This window comes from Cherax quadricarinatus, chromosome 67, assembly GCF_038502225.1.
Source record: "Cherax quadricarinatus isolate ZL_2023a chromosome 67, ASM3850222v1, whole genome shotgun sequence".
NCBI lineage: Eukaryota > Metazoa > Arthropoda > Malacostraca > Decapoda > Parastacidae > Cherax > Cherax quadricarinatus.
This window is the reverse complement of record NC_091358.1, coordinates 4,941,708-4,960,271: the sequence shown is the minus strand read 5'-3', so window position 1 is coordinate 4,960,271 and position 18,564 is coordinate 4,941,708. Positions and strand designations below refer to the sequence as shown.

Genomic DNA, 18,564 nt, shown 5'->3' with positions numbered 1-18,564 from the left:
AAGAAAGAGATGATTGTGGATGTTATGAATGAGAAGAAGCTGGATGTCCTGGCTTTAAGTGAAACAAAGCTGAAGGGGGTGGGAGAGTTTCAGTGGAGAGGAATAAATGGGATTAGGTCAGGGGTTTCAAATAGAGTTAGAGCTAAAGAAGGAGTAGCAATAATGTTGAAGGATAAGCTATGGCAGGAAAAGAGGGACTATAAATGTATTAATTCAAGGATTATGTGGAGTAAAATAAAGATTGGATGTGAAAAGTGGGTTATAATAAGCGTGTATGCACCTGGAGAAGAGAGAAGTGTAGAGGAGAGAGAGAGATTTTGGGAAATGTTGAGTGAATGCGTGGGGAGTTTTGAATCAAGTGTGAGAGTAATGGTGGTTGGGGATTTTAATGCTAAAGTGGGTAAAAATGTTATGGAGGGAGTAGTAGGTAAATTTGGGGTGCCAGGGGTAAATGTAAATGGGGAGCCTTTAATTGAGCTATGTGTAGAAAGAAATTTGGTAATAAGTAATACATATTTTATGAAAAAGAGGATAAATAAATATACAAGGTATGATGTAGCACGTAATGAAAGTAGTTTATTAGATTATGTATTGGTGGATAAAAGGTTGATGGCTAGGCTCCAGGATGTACATGTTTATAGAGGGGCAACTGATATATCGGATCATTATTTAGTTGTAGCTACAGTTAGAGTAAGAGGTAGATGGGAAAAGAGGAAGGTGGCAACAACAAGTAAGAGGGAGGTGAAAGTGTATAAACTAAGGGAGGAGGAAGTTCGGGTGAGATATAAGCGACTATTGGCAGAAAGGTGGGCTAGTGCAAAGATGAGTAGTGGGGGGGTTGAAGAGGGTTGGAATAGTTTTAAAAATGCAGTATTAGAATGTGGGGCAGAAGTTTGTGGTTATAGGAGGGTGGGGGCAGGAGGAAAGAGGAGTGATTGGTGGAATGATGAAGTAAAGGGTGTGATAAAAGAGAAAAAGGTAGCTTATGAGAGGTTTTTACAAAGCAGAAGTGTTATAAGAAGAGCAGAGTATATGGAGAGTAAAAGAAAGGTAAAGAGAGTGGTGAGAGAGTGCAAAAGGAGAGCAGATGATAGAGTGGGAGAGGCACTGTCAAGAAATTTTAATGAAAATAAGAAAAAATTTTGGAGTGAGTTAAACAAGTTAAGAAAGCCTAGGGAAAATATGGGTTTGTCAGTTAAAAACAGAGTAGGGGAGTTAGTAGATGGGGAGATGGAGGTATTGGGTAGATGGCGAGAATATTTTGAGGAACTTTTAAATGTTAAGGAAGAAACAGAGGCAGTAATTTCATGCACTGGTCAGGGAGGTATACCATCTTTTAGGAGTGAAGAAGAGCAGAATGTAAGTGTGGGGGAGGTACGTGAGGCATTACGTAAAATGAAAGGGGGTAAAGCAGCTGGAACTGATGGGATCATGACAGAAATGTTAAAAGCAGGGGGGGATATAGTGTTGGAGTGGTTGGTACTTTTGTTTAATAAATGTATGAAAGAGGGGAAGGTACCTAGGGATTGGCAGAGAGCATGTATAGTCCCTTTATATAAAGGGAAAGGGGACAAAAGAGACTGTAAAAATTATAGAGGAATAAGCTTACTGAGTATACCAGGAAAAGTGTACGGTAGGGTTATAATTGAAAGAATTAGAGGTAAGACAGAATGTAGGATTGCGGATGAGCAAGGAGGTTTTAGAGTGGGTAGGGGATGTGTAGATCAGGTGTTTACATTGAAGCATATATGTGAACAGTATTTAGATAAAGATAGGGAAGTTTTTATTGCATTTATGGATTTAGAAAAGGCATATGATAGAGTGGATAGAGGAGCAATGTGGCAGATGTTGCAAGTATATGGAATAGGTGGTAAGTTATTAAATGCTGTAAAGAGTTTTTATGAGGATAGTGAGGCTCAGGTTAGGGTGTGTAGAAGAGAGGGAGACTACTTCCCGGTAAAAGTAGGTCTTAGACAGGGATGTGTAATGTCACCATGGTTGTTTAATATATTTATAGATGGGGTTGTAAAGGAAGTAAATGCTAGGGTGTTTGGGAGAGGGGTGGGATTAAATTATGGGGAATCAAATTCAAAATGGGAATTGACACAGTTACTTTTTGCTGATGATACTGTGCTTATGGGAGATTCTAAAGAAAAATTGCAAAGGTTAGTGGATGAGTTTGGGAATGTGTGTAAAGGTAGAAAGTTGAAAGTGAACATAGAAAAGAGTAAGGTGATGAGGGTGTCAAATGATTTAGATAAAGAAAAATTGGATATCAAATTGGGGAGGAGGAGTATGGAAGAAGTGAATGTTTTCAGATACTTGGGAGTTGACGTGTCGGCGGATGGATTTATGAAGGATGAGGTTAATCATAGAATTGATGAGGGAAAAAAGGTGAGTGGTGCGTTGAGGTATATGTGGAGTCAAAAAACGTTATCTATGGAGGCAAAGAAGGGAATGTATGAAAGTATAGTAGTACCAACACTCTTATATGGGTGTGAAGCTTGGGTGGTAAATGCAGCAGCGAGGAGACGGTTGGAGGCAGCGGAGATGTCCTGTTTAAGGGCAATGTGTGGTGTAAATATTATGCAGAAAATTCGGAGTGTGGAAATTAGGAGAAGGTGTGGAGTTAATAAAAGTATTAGTCAGAGGGCAGAAGAGGGGTTGTTGAGGTGGTTTGGTCATTTAGAGAGAATGGATCACAGTAGAATGACATGGAAAGCATATAAATCTATAGGGGAAGGAAGGCGGGGTAGGGGTCGTCCTCGAAAGGGTTGGAGAGAGGGGGTAAAGGAGGTTTTGTGGGTAAGGGGCTTGGACTTCCAGCAAGCGTGCGTGAGCGTGTTAGATAGGAGTGAATGGAGACGAATGGTACTTGGGACCTGACGATCTGTTGGAGTGTGAGCAGGGTAATATTTAGTGAAGGGATTCAGGGAAACCGGTTATTTTCATATAGTCGGACTTGAGTCCTGGAAATGGGAAGTACAATGCCTGCACTTTAAAGGAGGGGTTTGGGATATTGGCAGTTTGGAGGGATATGTTGTGTATCTTTATATGTTTATGCTTCTAGACTGTTGTATTCTGAGCACCTCTGCAAAAACAGTGATAATGTGCGAGTGTGGTGAAAGTGTTGAATGATGATGAAAGTATTTTCTTTTTGGGGATTTTCTTTCTTTTTTGGGTCACCCTGCCTCGGTGGGAGACGGCCGACTTGTTGAAAAAAAAAAAATATATATATATATATATATTTTCAACAAGTCGGTTGTCTCCCACCGAGGCAGGGTGACCCAAAAAAAAGAAAGAAAATCCCCAAAAAGAAAATACTTTCATCATCATTCAACACTTTCACCACACACACATTATCACTGCTTTTGCAGAGGTGCTCAGAATGCAACAGTTTAGAAGCATATACGTATAGAGATACACAACATATCCCTCCAAACTGCCAATATCCCAAACCCCTCCTTTAAAGTGCAGGCATTGTACTTCCCATTTCCAGGACTCAAGTCCGACTATATGAAAATAACCGTTTCCCTGAATCCCTTGACTAAATATTACCCTGCTCACACTCCAACAGATCGTCAGGTCCCAAGTATCATTCATCTCCATTCACTCCTATCTAACACGCTCATGCACGCTTGCTGGAATTCCAAGCCCCTCGCCCACAAAACCTCCTTTACCCCCCTTTCCAACCCTTTCGAGGACGACCCCTACCCCTCTTTCCTTCCCCTATAGATTTATATGCTTTCCATGTCATTCTACTTTGATCCATTCTCTCTAAATGACCAAACCACCTCAACAACCCCTCTTCTGCCCTCTGACTAATGCTTTTATTAACTCCACACCTTCTCCTAATTTCCACACTCCGAATTTTCTGCATAATATTTACACCACACATTGCCCTTAGACAGGACATCTCCACTGCCTCCAACCATCTCCTCGCTGCTGCATTTACCACCCAAGCTTCACATCCATATAAGAGTGTTGGTACTACTATACTTTCATACATTCCCTTCTTTGTCTCCATAGATAACGTTTTTTGACTCCACATATACCTCAACGCACCACTCACCTTTTTTCCCTCATCAATTCTATGATTAACCTCATCCTTCATAAATCCATCCGCTGACACTTCAACTCCCAAGTATCTGAAAACATTCACTTCTTCCATACTCCTCCCCAATTTGATATCCAATTTTTCTTTATCTAAATCATTTGATACCCTCATCACCTTACTCTTTTCTATGTTCACTTTCTACTTTCTACCATTACACACATTCTCAAACTCATCCACTAACCTTTGCAATTTTTCTTTAGAATCTCCCATAAGCACAGTATCTTCAGCAAAAAGTAACTGTGTCAATTCCCATTTTGAATTTGATTCCCCATAATTTAATCCCACCCCTCTCCCGAACACCCTAGCATTTACTTCTTTTACAACCCCATCTATAAATATATTAAACAACCATGGTGACATTACACATCCCTGTCTAAGACCTACTTTTACTGGGAAGTATTCTCCCTCTCTTCTACATACCCTAACCTGAGCCTCACTATCCTCATAAAAGCTCTTTACAGCATTTAGTAACTTACCACCTATTCCATGTACTTGCAACATCTGCCACATTGCTCCTCTATCATATGCCTTTTCTAAATCCATAAATGCAATAAAAACTTCCCTACCTTTATCTAAATACTGTTCGCATATATGCTTCAATGTAAACACTTGATCTACACATTCCCTACCCACTCTGAAGCCTCCCTGCTCATCCGCAATCCTACATTCTGTCTTGCCTCTAATTCTTTCAATTTTGACCCTACCGTATACTTTTCCTGGTATACTCAGTAAACTTATTCCTCTATAATTTTTACAATCTCTTTTGTCCCCTTTCCCTTTATATAAAGGGATTATACATGCTCTCTGCCAATCCCTAGGTACCTTCCCCTCTTTCATACATTTATTAAACAAAAGTACCAACCACTCCAACACTATATCCCCCCCTGCTTTTAACATTTCTGTCATGATCCCATCAGTTCCAGCTGCTTTACCCCCTTTCATTCTACATAATGCCTCACGTACCTCCCCCACACTTACATTCTGCTCTTCTTCACTCCTAAAAGATGGTATACCTCCCTGGCCAGTGCATGAAATTACCGCCTCCCTTTCTTCCTCAACATTTAAAAGTTCCTAAAAATATTCTCGCCATCTTCCTAATACCTCCCTCTCCCCATCTACTAACTCCCCTACTCTGTTTTTAACTGACAAATCCATACTTTCCCTAGGCTTTCTTAACTTGTTTAACTCACTCCAAAATTTTTTCTTATTTTCATTAAAATTTCTTGACAGTGCCTCTCCCACTCTATCATCTATGTACTCTTCTTTTGCACTCTCTCACCACTCTCTTCACCTTTCTTTTACTCTCCATATACTCTGCTCTTCTTAGAACATTTCTGCTTTGTAAATACCTCTCATAAGCTACCTTTTTCTCTTTTATCACACCCTTTACTTCATCATTCCACCAATCACTCCTCTTTCCTCCTGCCCCCACCCTCCTATAACCACAAGCTTCTGCCCCACATTCTAATACTGCATTTTTAAAACTATTCCAACCCTCTTCAACCCCCCCACTACTCATCTTTGCACTAGCCCACCTTTCTGCCAATAGTCGCTTATATCTCACCCGAACTTCCTCCTCCCTTAGTTTATACACTTTCACCTCCCTCTTACTTGTTGTTGCCACCTTCCTCTTTTCCCATCTACCTCTTACTCTAACTAGCTACAACTAAATAATGATCCGATATATCAGTTGCCCCTCTATAAACATGTACATCCTGGAGTCTACCCATCAACCTTTTATCCACCAGTACATAATCTAACAAACTACTTTCATTACGTGCTACATCATACCTTGTATATTTATCCTCTTTTTCATAAAATATGTATTACTTATTACTGTGTGTGTGTGTGTGTGTGTGTGTGTGTGTGTGTGTGTGTGTGTGTGTGTGTGTGTGTGTGTGTGTGTGTGTGTGTGTGTGTGTGTGTGTGTGTGTGTGTGTGTGTGTGTGTGTGTGTGTGTGTGTGTGTGTATATATATATATATATATATATATATTTATTTATTTTATTTATTATCACACTGGCCGATTCCCACCAAGGCAGGGTGGCCCGAAAAAGAAAAACTTTCACCATCATTCACTCCATCACTGTCTTGCCAGAAGGGTGCTTTACACTACAGTTTTTAAACTGCAACATTAACACCCCTCCTTCAGAGTGCAGGCACTGTACTTCCCATCTCCAGGACTCAAGTCCGGCCTGCCGGTTTCCCTGAATCCCTTCATAAATGTTACTTTGCTCACACTCCAACAGCACGTCAAGTATTAAAAACCATTTGTCTCCATTCACTCCTATTAAACACGCTCACGCATGCCTGCTGGAAGTCCAAGCCCCTCGCACACAAAACCTCCTTTACCCCCTCCCTCCAACCCTTCCTAGGCCGACCCCTACCCCGCCTTCCTTCCACTACAGACTGATACACTCTTGAAGTTATTCTGTTTCGCTCCATTCTCTCTACATGTCCGAACCACCTCAACAACCCTTCCTCAGCCCTCTGGACAACAGTTTTGGTAATCCCGCACCTCCTCCTAACTTCCAAACTACGAATTCTCTGCATTATATTCACACCACACATTGCCCTCAGACATGACATCTCCACTGCCTCCAGCCTTCTCCTCGCTGCAACATTCATCACCCATGCTTCACACCCATATAAGAGCGTTGGTAAAACTATACTCTCATACATTCCCCTCTTTGCCTCCAAGGACAAAGTTCTCTGTCTCCACAGACTCCTAAGTGCACCACTCACTCTTTTTCCCTCATCAATTCTATGATTCACCTCATCTTTCATAGACCCATCCGCTGACACGTCCACTCCCAAATATCTGAATACGTTCACCTCCTCCATACTCTCTCCCTCCAATCTGATATTCAATCTTTCATCACCTAATCTTTTTGTTATCCTCATAACCTTACTCTTTCCTGTATTCACCTTTAATTTTCTTCTTTTGCACACCCTACCAAATTCATCCACCAATCTCTGCAGCTTCTCTTCAGAATCTCCCAAGAGCACAGTGTCATCAGCAAAGAGCAGCTGTGACAACTCCCACCCTGTGTGTGATTCTTTATCTTTTAACTCCACGCCTCTTGCCAAGACCCTCGCATTTACTTCTCTTACAACCCCATCTATAAATATATTAAACAACCACGGTGACATCACACATCCTTGTCTAAGGCCTACTTTTACTGGGAAAAAATTTCCCTCTTTTCTACATACTCTAACTTGAGCCTCACTATCCTCGTAAAAACTCTTCACTGCTTTCAGTAACCTACCTCCTACACCATACACTTGCAACATCTGCCACATTGCCCCCCTATCCACCCTGTCATACGCCTTTTCCAAATCCATAAATGCCACAAAGACCTCTTTAGCCTATATATATATATATATATATATATATATATATATATATATATATATATATATATATATATATATATATATATATATATAATATAAAGAAATTTGATGCCTAGGTAGAATTTTCCATATTTGGTTATTCATTGACTTGCATTGAATCAATAATGATTAATATTTAAAAGGATTTTAAGAAATTTCTTAGTATAATTAAAAATTTTTAATTCCAGCTAAAGCCATATATGACAACAAGTTATTAGAGTGTTACTTCACGAGATCATTCTACAAACACATTCTTGGCAAAATGGTGCGTGTGGTTGATATGGAGAGTGAGGATTATTCATTTTATCAGGGGCTCATATACTTGCTAGAGCACAATGTTGCAGACCTAGGGTATGAACTCACCTTTAGCACAGAGGTAAGTAATGTTTATGCCATTTTGGTTACTAATGATATTCGAGTTTTCAGTGAATTCAAACTAATAATAATTATAAAAAACTTGCAATAAAATAATTTTATACGAAGGTTACTTAAATGGAAAAGCCCATATTTATGCAAGGCTTTTTGGGTAGACTTAAGCTAAGAGTAAATACTTACAGAACGTAGCAGTATACAGTAGTAGACATGCATACCCATCAGACAGAATATATACATAGTTTCAAATACTTTACATAATACTAAAACTAATGAACAAGTTAATCACTTACAGTATAAAATACTGGATAAATATATACAAACCTATGGATGAATAGGTACAGGTCCTCCACAAATCCGGTGTCATTGGGACCTGTAGTGTGTCGGATTACTGATTTTGCCGAATTAGAGTGGTTAGGTTAGAATACACTTAATAAAATTAACCAACTTGACTTACACAGTTCATTGAACATCGGCAAAAATCGAACATTTCCGCTACTTTGAACTCAATTTCAAGGTACTTTTCATCATGAAAGCACTCAAAATCATGTCTATTTCTGTAATATATCTTCCATTCTATCAAACGAGTCCAAAAAAAAATGAGAATACAATCATAAAAACATACGAAAATATACTGCAAAGAGGCAGCTAATGGCTGAGAAGTTAACTCCCTTATTTATTGTCCATCTTTTTTATTTTTGTTGTACATTAAGAAGCATCTTTCCATCATACATTGCCCAAGTTTCAATGAGATAGCCCAACAAACAACCGAGAAAAAAAATATTTACCAAAATCATGTATGGCAAGCCCAAGCCAGGTACTGGAAATAAGTCACTTTGTCTGACTTTTCTGGGTTATCCTAGGTTCTCTATATATACACTGATATGTATGATAATCTTTGTAACTGTATTTGTGTATACCTGAATAAACTTATTTACTTCTAGTCTGTCAACTGAGTACAAGAAACCGCCCATTCACTTATTTCAACTAATAAAGTGGTCAGAAATTGGCAATTTGGCCGATTTCACACAAATTTCAACAGATACCAATTTCAAAATAGGGTCCAGAATAAACAATGTAGACATTCCTGGCACTAAAATAACATTTTCTCTGTTCATTAGTCACGGCTACAAGCCCCTCTTATATTACTCTTGCTTTTCATTTGGAATTTTTATTCACAAAAAATAGAAGATTTACTGTTATGCAGACTGCTGCATTATTGTAATAATTGTATAAATAATGTCAAGCCATTCTTGACTCCGTACTGGAATTTGGACTGGCAGGCGGACAGGTATTGGACGGTGACGTCATTTGTTTACTCTTGAGATTAGCTAAAGAATAGAACATTTTCGCTACTATGAGTGCACTTTCAAGGTACTTTTTGTCATGAAAGCAATCAAAATCATGTCTATTTCTGTAATATATCTTTCATTCTATCAAATGAGACCGAAAAAATGAGAATATAACCATAACAACCATACAAAAATATACCGCTAAGCGGCCGCTAATGGCTGAGAAGTGAACTCCGCTATTTATGGTCTGATTTCTTTCATTTTTGATGTACGTGAAGAAGTATCTTTCCATCATACATTGCCCAAGTTTGAATAAGATAACCCAACAAACAACTGAGAAAATATAATAATAATAATAATATCTTTATTTACTACATGTACATGGTATACAGGCCTAGCTGACATCAGTGATATGCTACTGTATAGAAAGCCTCTTGTTATGCAGAGTATTTCAAGAAAATTGGTCATTGTCCCAGGATAACACCCACACTAGTCGACTAACACCCAGGTACCAATTTACTGATGGGTGTAAAGAAACCCGCCTACTGTTTCTACCCTGGCTGGGAATCGAATATTTACCAAAAATCATATATGGCTAACCCAAGCCAGGTACTAAAAATAAGCCACGTTGATTTCTTTTGGGTTATCCTAGGTTCTCTACACACATGCTGCTGTGTGTGATAATCTATAGAGAGAAAATAACTTTTTTGTTTCAGGTTTATGGTGCAGTACGAGTGTATATGACAGCCCTGTGCTACACTCCGTTTTCTCTAATATAAGCCACCAAGACAGGGATAGGAGAATGGTATTTGTGTACCATATATCCACTTCATACCTCCATCGAACTGTTCGGTGTTATGCCAAATATTATTCATTCTGGAGTATTTAACATGTTTTATGTTATTTATATTGTTTCTTATGTCATATTAGATCAATTGTGATAGGCAAATAAGCTGTAGTGTTGATATTAGCGTAATAATAAAGCATATTCTCCTGCTTCATGAGACTGAGCTCATGGCAACCGACAGTTGCTTCAAAGCCACCTTATCTTTAATGGATAATGTACTGTGTAGGTGCTTTTCATAATGAGAAGCATTTTAGAGAGGGTGTGGTAGGTAAGTTTGGGGTGCCAGGTGTAAATGATAATGGGAGCCCTTTGATTGAACTTTGTATAGAAAGGGGTTTAGTTATAGGTAATACATATTTTAAGAAAAAGAGGATAAATAAGTATACACGATATGATGTAGGGCGAAATGACAGTAGTTTGTTGGATTATGTATTGGTAGATAAAAGACTGTTGAGTAGACTTCAGGATGTACATGTTTATAGAGGGGCCACAGATATATCAGATCACTTTCTAGTTGTAGCTACACTGAGAGTAAAAGGTAGATGGGATACAAGGAGAATAGAAGCATCAGGGAAGAGAGAGGTGAAGGTTTATAAACTAAAAGAGGAGGCAGTTAGGGTAAGATATAAACAGCTATTGGAGGATAGATGGGCTAATGAGAGCATAGGCAATGGGGTCGAAGAGGTATGGGGTAGGTTTAAAAATGTAGTGTTAGAGTGTTCAGCAGAAGTTTGTGGTTACAGGAAAGTGGGTGCAGGAGGGAAGAGGAGCGATTGGTGGAATGATGATGTAAAGAGAGTAGTAAGGGAGAAAAAGTTAGCATATGAGAAGTTTTTACAAAGTAGAAGTGATGCAAGGAGGGAAGAGTATATGGAGAAAAAGAGAGAAGTTAAGAGAGTGGTGAAGCAATGTAAAAAGAGAGCAAATGAGAGAGTGGGTGAGATGTTATCAACAAATTTTGTTGAAAATAAGAAAAAGTTTTGGAGTGAGATTAACAAGTTAAGAAAGCCTAGAGAACAAATGGATTTGTCAGTTAAAAATAGGAGAGGAGAGTTATTAAATGGAGAGTTAGAGGTATTGGGAAGATGGAAGGAATATTTTGAGGAATTGTTAAATGTTGATGAAGATAGGGAAGCTGTGATTTCGTGTATAGGGCAAGGAGGAATAACATCTTGTAGGAGTGAGGAAGAGCCAGTTGTGAGTGTGGGGGAAGTTCGTGAGGCAGTAGGTAAAATGAAAGGGGGTAAGGCAGCCGGGATTGATGGGATAAAGATAGAAATGTTAAAAGCAGGTGGGGGATATAGTTTTGGAGTGGTTGGTGCAATTATTTAATAAATGTATGGAAGAGGGTAAGGTACCTAGGGATTGGCAGAGAGCATGCATAGTTCCTTTGTATAAAGGCAAAGGGGATAAAAGAGAGTGCAAAAATTATAGGGGGATAAGTCTGTTGAGTGTACCTGGTAAAGTGTATGGTAGAGTTATAATTGAAAGAATTAAGAGTAAGACGGAGAATAGGATAGCAGATGAACAAGGAGGCTTTAGGAAAGGTAGGGGGTGTGTGGACCAGGTGTTTACAGTGAAACATATAAGTGAACAGTATTTAGATAAGGCTAAAGAGGTCTTTGTGGCATTTATGGATTTGGAAAAGGCGTATGACAGGGTGGATAGGGGGGCAATGTGGCAGATGTTGCAAGTGTATGGTGTAGGAGGTAGGTTACTGAAAGCAGTGAAGAGTTTTTACGAGGATAGTGAGGCTCAAGTTAGAGTATGTAGGAAAGAGGGAAATTTTTTCCCAGTAAAAGTAGGCCTTAGACAAGGATGTGTGATGTCACCGTGGTTGTTTAATATATTTATAGATGGGGTTGTAAGAGAAGTAAATGCGAGGGTCTTGGCAAGAGGCGTGGAGTTAAAAGATAAAGAATCACACACAAAGTGGGAGTTGTCACAGCTGCTCTTTGCTGATGACACTGTGCTCTTGGGAGATTCTGAAGAGAAGTTGCAGAGATTGGTGGATGAATTTGGTAGGGTGTGCAAAAGAAGAAAATTAAAGGTGAATACAGGAAAGAGTAAGGTTATGAGGATAACAAAAAGATTAGGTGATGAAAGATTGAATATCAGATTGGAGGGAGAGAGTATGGAGGAGGTGAACGTATTCAGATATTTGGGAGTGGACGTGTCAGCAGATGGGTCTATGAAAGATGAGGTGAATCATAGAATTGATGAGGGAAAAAGAGTGAGTGGTGCACTTAGGAGTCTGTGGAGACAAAGAACTTTGTCCTTGGAGGCAAAGAGGGGAATGTATGAGAGTATAGTTTTACCAACGCTCTTATATGGGTGTGAAGCGTGGGTGATGAATGTTGCAGCGAGGAGAAGGCTGGAGGCAGTGGAGATGTCATGTCTGAGGGCAATGTGTGGTGTGAATATAATGCAGAGAATTCGTAGTTTGGAAGTTAGGAGGAGGTGCGGGATTACCAAAACTGTTGTCCAGAGGGCTGAGGAAGGGTTGTTGAGGTGGTTCGGACATGTAGAGAGAATGGAGCGAAACAGAATGACTTCAAGAGTGTATCAGTCTGTAGTGGAAGGAAGGCGGGGTAGGGGTCGGCCTAGGAAGGGTTGGAGGGAGGGGGTAAAGGAGGTTTTGTGTGCGAGGGGCTTGGACTTCCAGCAGGCATGCGTGAGCGTGTTTGATAGGAGTGAATGGAGACAAATGGTTTTTAATACTTGACGTGCTGTTGGAGTGTGAGCAAAGTAACATTTATGAAGGGATTCAGGGAAACCGGCAGGCCGGACTTGAGTCCTGGAGATGGGAAGTACAGTGCCTGCACTCTGAAGGAGGGGTGTTAATGTTGCAGTTTAAAAACTGTAGTGTAAAGCACCCTTCTGGCAAGACAGTGATGGAGTGAATGATGGTGAAAGTTTTTCTTTTTCGGGCCACCCTGCCTTGGTGGGAATCGGCCGGTGTGATAATAAAATAAAATAAAATAAGAGTAAGACGGAGAATAGGATAGCAGATGAACAAGGAGGCTTTAGGAAAGGTAGGGGGTGTGTGGACCAGGTGTTTACAGTGAAACATATAAGTGAACAGTATTTAGATAAGGCTAAAGAGGTCTTTGTGGCATTTATGGATTTGGAAAAGGCGTATGACAGGGTGGATAGGGGGCAATGTGGCAGATGTTGCAAGTGTATGGTGTAGGAGGTAGGTTACTGAAAGCAGTGAAGAGTTTTTACGAGGATAGTGAGGCTCAAGTTAGAGTATGTAGGAAAGAGGGAAATTTTTTCCCAGTAAAAGTAGGCCTTAGACAAGGATGTGTGATGTCACCGTGGTTGTTTAATATATTTATAGATGGGGTTGTAAGAGAAGTAAATGCGAGGGTCTTGGCAAGAGGCGTGGAGTTAAAAGATAAAGAATCACACACAAAGTGGGAGTTGTCACAGCTGCTCTTTGCTGATGACACTGTGCTCTTGGGAGATTCTGAAGAGAAGTTGCAGAGATTGGTGGATGAATTTGGTAGGGTGTGCAAAAGAAGAAAATTAAAGGTGAATACAGGAAAGAGTAAGGTTATGAGGATAACAAAAAGATTAGGTGATGAAAGATTGAATATCAGATTGGAGGGAGAGAGTACGGAGGAGGTGAACGTATTCAGATATTTGGGAGTGGACGTGTCAGCGGATGGGTCTATGAAAGATGAGGTGAATCATAGAATTGATGAGGGAAAAAGAGTGAGTGGTGCACTTAGGAGTCTGTGGAGACAAAGAACTTTGTCCTTGGAGGCAAAGAGGGGAATGTATGAGAGTATAGTTTTACCAACGCTCTTATATGGGTGTGAAGCGTGGGTGATGAATGTTGCAGCGAGGAGAAGGCTGGAGGCAGTGGAGATGTCATGTCTGAGGGCAATGTGTGGTGTGAATATAATGCAGAGAATTCGTAGTTTGGAAGTTAGGAGGAGGTGCGGGATTACCAAAACTGTTGTCCAGAGGGCTGAGGAAGGGTTGTTGAGGTGGTTCGGACATGTAGAGAGAATGGAGCGAAACAGAATGACTTCAAGAGTGTATCAGTCTGTAGTGGAAGGAAGGCGGGGTAGGGGTCGGCCTAGGAAGGGTTGGAGGGAGGGGGTAAAGGAGGTTTTGTGTGCGAGGGGCTTGGACTTCCAGCAGGCATGCGTGAGCGTGTTTGATAGGAGTGAATGGAGACAAATGGTTTTTAATACTTGACGTGCTGTTGGAGTGTGAGCAAAGTAACATTTATGAAGGGATTCAGGGAAACCGGCAGGCCGGACTTGAGTCCTGGAGATGGGAAGTACAGTGCCTGCACTCTGAAGGAGGGGTGTTAATGTTGCAGTTTAAAAACTGTAGTGTAAAGCACCCTTCTGGCAAGACAGTGATGGAGTGAATGATGGTGAAAGTTTTTCTTTTTCGGGCCACCCTGCCTTGGTGGGAATCGGCCGGTGTGATAATAATAATAAAAATTCTTTTATTCATTGGAACCATGGCTAGGGCTAAAAGTAAGCAGGTTAAAACAATAAATGGAGAAAAAGAAACTGGAATGACTTATACAGCAAGTAGCACCACCAAACAGTACCAGCAGGTTGGTGTGGCGACCCTGGAAATTTGAAATTATGCTAGCCAAAATTAGTGCCGATTAACTGAAGGAACCAAATAACTGATTGCCGGACTTGTGATGGTGGACCTGTATGTTGGTAGACAGCAGCCACCCAGAGAGGTTAATGAATTAAATAGAAACCTGTAATTTTTACACTGGTAAGATTGCTGTGGCTTTTCTTGTATAATTGCACAAGATAACAGGTACATCTTGCTACTGCTACTGACACTTAGGTCACATTATACTTGCAGGTAAACACATGTATACACACCCATCTGCATTTTCCATGGGAAAGTGGAAAAAGAATACTTCTTCCATAAGCCATGCATGTCATAAAGGAGAGCTAAAATGTCAGGAGCAAAGGGCTAGTAAGCTCCCTCCTGTATAAATTATGGTGGACAATCAGTTAATGATGTCATCGGATAGCGAAAAAAATTGGATACCTACAAATTTTTGCATCAAGATATTGGCTCGGCCAACGAAAAAAAACTTGGTTAAAGACATTCATCCCGAACGTGTCCACGCGGCCTGAGCTGCTCGGACACTCCATGTATAGCCAGTGTGCCATTGTTTACAAGCCAGTGAGGACGATTCCCTGCATACATGCGATACATATTGTATTCCATTGTTTTTAGTGCTTGTAACTGCTAAATAAGTCACCAAGGGCCCAAAGAAAGCTTCTAGTGCCAGCCCTGTGGTAAAGAAGGAAAGAAACACAATAGAATTCAAGAAAAAAACTCGTAGCAAAGTACCAAAGTGGAGGAGGAAAAGAGAGGGGAGAATGTGCCTTTTGCAGTGATTCAGTGATTCTGCTATATGTATGATACTTAAGAAGCATGTATCGATGAAGGCTATAGTGCCAGCCAGCGATGAAGTGTAGAATTAACAGTGTAGCAAGTAAATTAAGCGAGTAAACGATAGAAAAACAACACGAAAGTAACTCTCCAATGTTGTTGGACGTGTATAGGGCCAATGAACATATGCCACCCTGCTGTCTTCCACCACCCTAAACCTCTGCCAGCATCTCTCCATCAAACTAACTAATTAAACTAACATCTCCTCCAAGGTAAATGTAAATATAAGAGTGTAAGTATAAAAGTAAATACAAGTGTAAATATAAAAGGACCCCAATGGAAATAAGCCTGACTTTTTTGGGTTATCCTTGGTACTTTACACATATGCTGCTATGCATGATAATTATGTACATAACTGTATTTGTGTATACCTGAATAAACTTTCTTATTTATAAATTAAAAAGTAAATCTTTTTTATTTATAAATTACATACATTGTTTGTGTGAATAGTGGTGGCGGCTTCTGCTGCTGCCTCCACCACCACTAATATGTATGGCTTCTCTGTGGCCCTTACAAACCCAACAACAACACCACCACTTATTCCTCGCATACATTATGATATATTTTATTAATTCTAGAGTATATATATCATGTTTCTATGTTGTTAATATTGTTTATTATGTCATATTAGATGAATTTTGATAGATAAATAAGCTGTAGAGATATTAACGTCATATTGAAGCATAATAAACTCTCCTTCCTCTCGTCTCCTACCTGTCTTCCATACACCAACAAGAGTAGATAAGTGTGATGTTAAATGTTCATTTATCCATTTTATTAGTGCTTTATATTTATTTGTCATTGTTTTCTGCATGTATATCTGTATTTAATCTTTAAAAATATTTTTTGCTAATACTTTTGGGTGTCTGAAATGGATTAATTGGATTTCCATTATTTCTTAGGGGAAAATTAATTCGGATAACAACAGAATCGGTTAAAGACAAGCTCTCTGGAACGGATTAATATCGTTAACTGAGGGTCCACTGTACTAAAAATAAGAAGAAGAACTTTATGAAGTTGGGATGTCTGGATGTAGTGCAAATAAGAAAGAGGAGTCTTTATGAAAAGATTAAAGTAAGGGTCATATGGCAAAAAGTGGGTTATACTTGGATTTTATGCACCCAAGAAGATTGAGATTGAAAGAGAGATCGAGTCTGGAACACATTCATACAGTATTATGATGTCAAAGAGATAGTGGATCAAATGAAAATGCTGGCCCACAGATGGCTCCAACTTCATCCTGTTCCCTACTTGTATGTTTCATAACAATAAAAATGCTTTCAAATGAGCTGATGTAGGTAACAGCTCTTAGCTTGTCAATAAAGTTAGGAATCCTGAACCTAACCTTGTCAAACCCTGTTTAAAAAAAAAGATTGAGATTGAGTGTGAGATTAAGAGACAGTGAGATTGAGAGTGAGACAGATTGAGAGACAGTGAGATTGAGAGTGAGACAGATTGAGAGACAGTGAGATGTTAAATGAGTGTTTAGGGAGCTTTGAACCAAATGAAGGTAATTGTGGTGGAGAACTTAAATGCTGAAGTAGCAGCAGTTGTAGTGGGCATAGTAGGTAAGTTCGGGGTGCCAGGGGTAAATGGTAATTAGGACCCTATGATTTAACTTTACAGCAGCCATCTTAAACTGAGGTGGGGTGACCCAAAAAAGGAATCACTTGCTGTCTTGCCAGAAGTGTGCAGATACTGCAGTTTAGATGCCCCTCTAGACTGCAAAATATCCCCACCCCATTTTCAGAGTGCAGACACTGCACTTTCTACCTCCAGGACTCAAGTCTGGATAACTGGTTTCCTTGAATCCTTTCACAAAATATTACCTTGCTTACACTTCAGTTGTTCATAAAGTCTCAAAAATCATTAATCTCCACTCACTCCTATTTAACATTCTCACACACGCTTTCAGGATGTGAAGCTCACATTACTGTATTTTTTTGGGGGGGGGGGGGGGGCTTTAAGCCTATCTTAAAGATGCAGACAAACATTAATCCTTAAAGTGTCCAGACCTCCAGTCTGAAAAGTGTCCAGTGTCCAAGAATTTAAAAAAAAAAAAAATGAAATGGTAGAGAATCTTTTTCTGAGGGTAATAAAACAAGAAATAAAAAAATTGATGGAAAACATATGAAATTAAGCTTTTGCAAAGTTTGTTGTGTTAGCAGTATTTACACATTGGTGATTTTTGCACACTTTGAATCCTATTTTAGGCCAATTACATTGTGTCAGTTGACCAAATTCTTGGCTATTTTGCTAGTATGACTTCCATGTTATTGAGCACATGAAACTGCCCAATTGACTATTTCAGCTACCCAAGAGAGTGATCAGAAATTGGTAATTTGGCCAGTTTCACACACATTTCAAAATAGAGTACAGAATAAACAATGCAGGTATTCCTGGCACTAAAATAACACTTCCTCTGTTCATTAGTTACATTCCCAGGCTTTAACATGTAAATTCCATTTTGAAAATTTATGTGCACAATTTTCATTCACAGAAAAAAAAAAAGGAAGATTTACTGTTACGAATTATTGTAATTGTATAAATGTCAGAGCATTTGTGAATGTATGTTAGACCAACCAGTTGGATGCATATTGGACAGGTGACATGATTTGTTTACTCTGGAATATTGGCAAAATCGAATATTACTGCTACATTGAACTTTATTTCAAGCTAATTCCAGTTCTCATTCTGTAATATATCTTCCATTCTACCAGACGATACCCAAGAAACTGAGAATACATCCATAAAAACCGTCTGAAAACACGCCGCAAAGTCGCTATTTTAAACCAAAAAACAGTTGCAGGATTCTTCCTCCCTCCCCTCCATTATGCACTTTGTGGAGTAGGATTTGTTTTATATGGTGCAAACGTACTGTATCGACCCATTCTCTCGTATCTAGGCACAAATTTACCGCTCACTGCTTATCTGAGTGAGCTGAGCTCATCAAGGAGTTCTTCGGCATGGAAGAGACTTCAAACCCATAGTACCACAGTATGGACACTTAGGGGATTAAGAAATGAATTCATTCACTAATCCAAATTTTTGCTGTGGTAGTGCTTATTCTTTTGTTCCATGCAGT

The 18,564-nt window shown here is 39.5% G+C and overlaps 1 protein-coding gene across 1 annotated transcript in view; it reads left to right on the top strand.

The window, feature by feature from the left end:
* HUWE1 (HECT, UBA and WWE domain containing E3 ubiquitin protein ligase 1) overlaps positions 1-18,564 on the top strand; it is a gene marked incomplete in the record, with an annotated part of 207,021 nt that overhangs the window by 175,699 nt on the left and 12,758 nt on the right. The window contains 1 exon segment of the mRNA XM_070099348.1: positions 7,703-7,890. Within this exon segment, the coding sequence (XP_069955449.1) occupies positions 7,703-7,890 (188 nt within the window).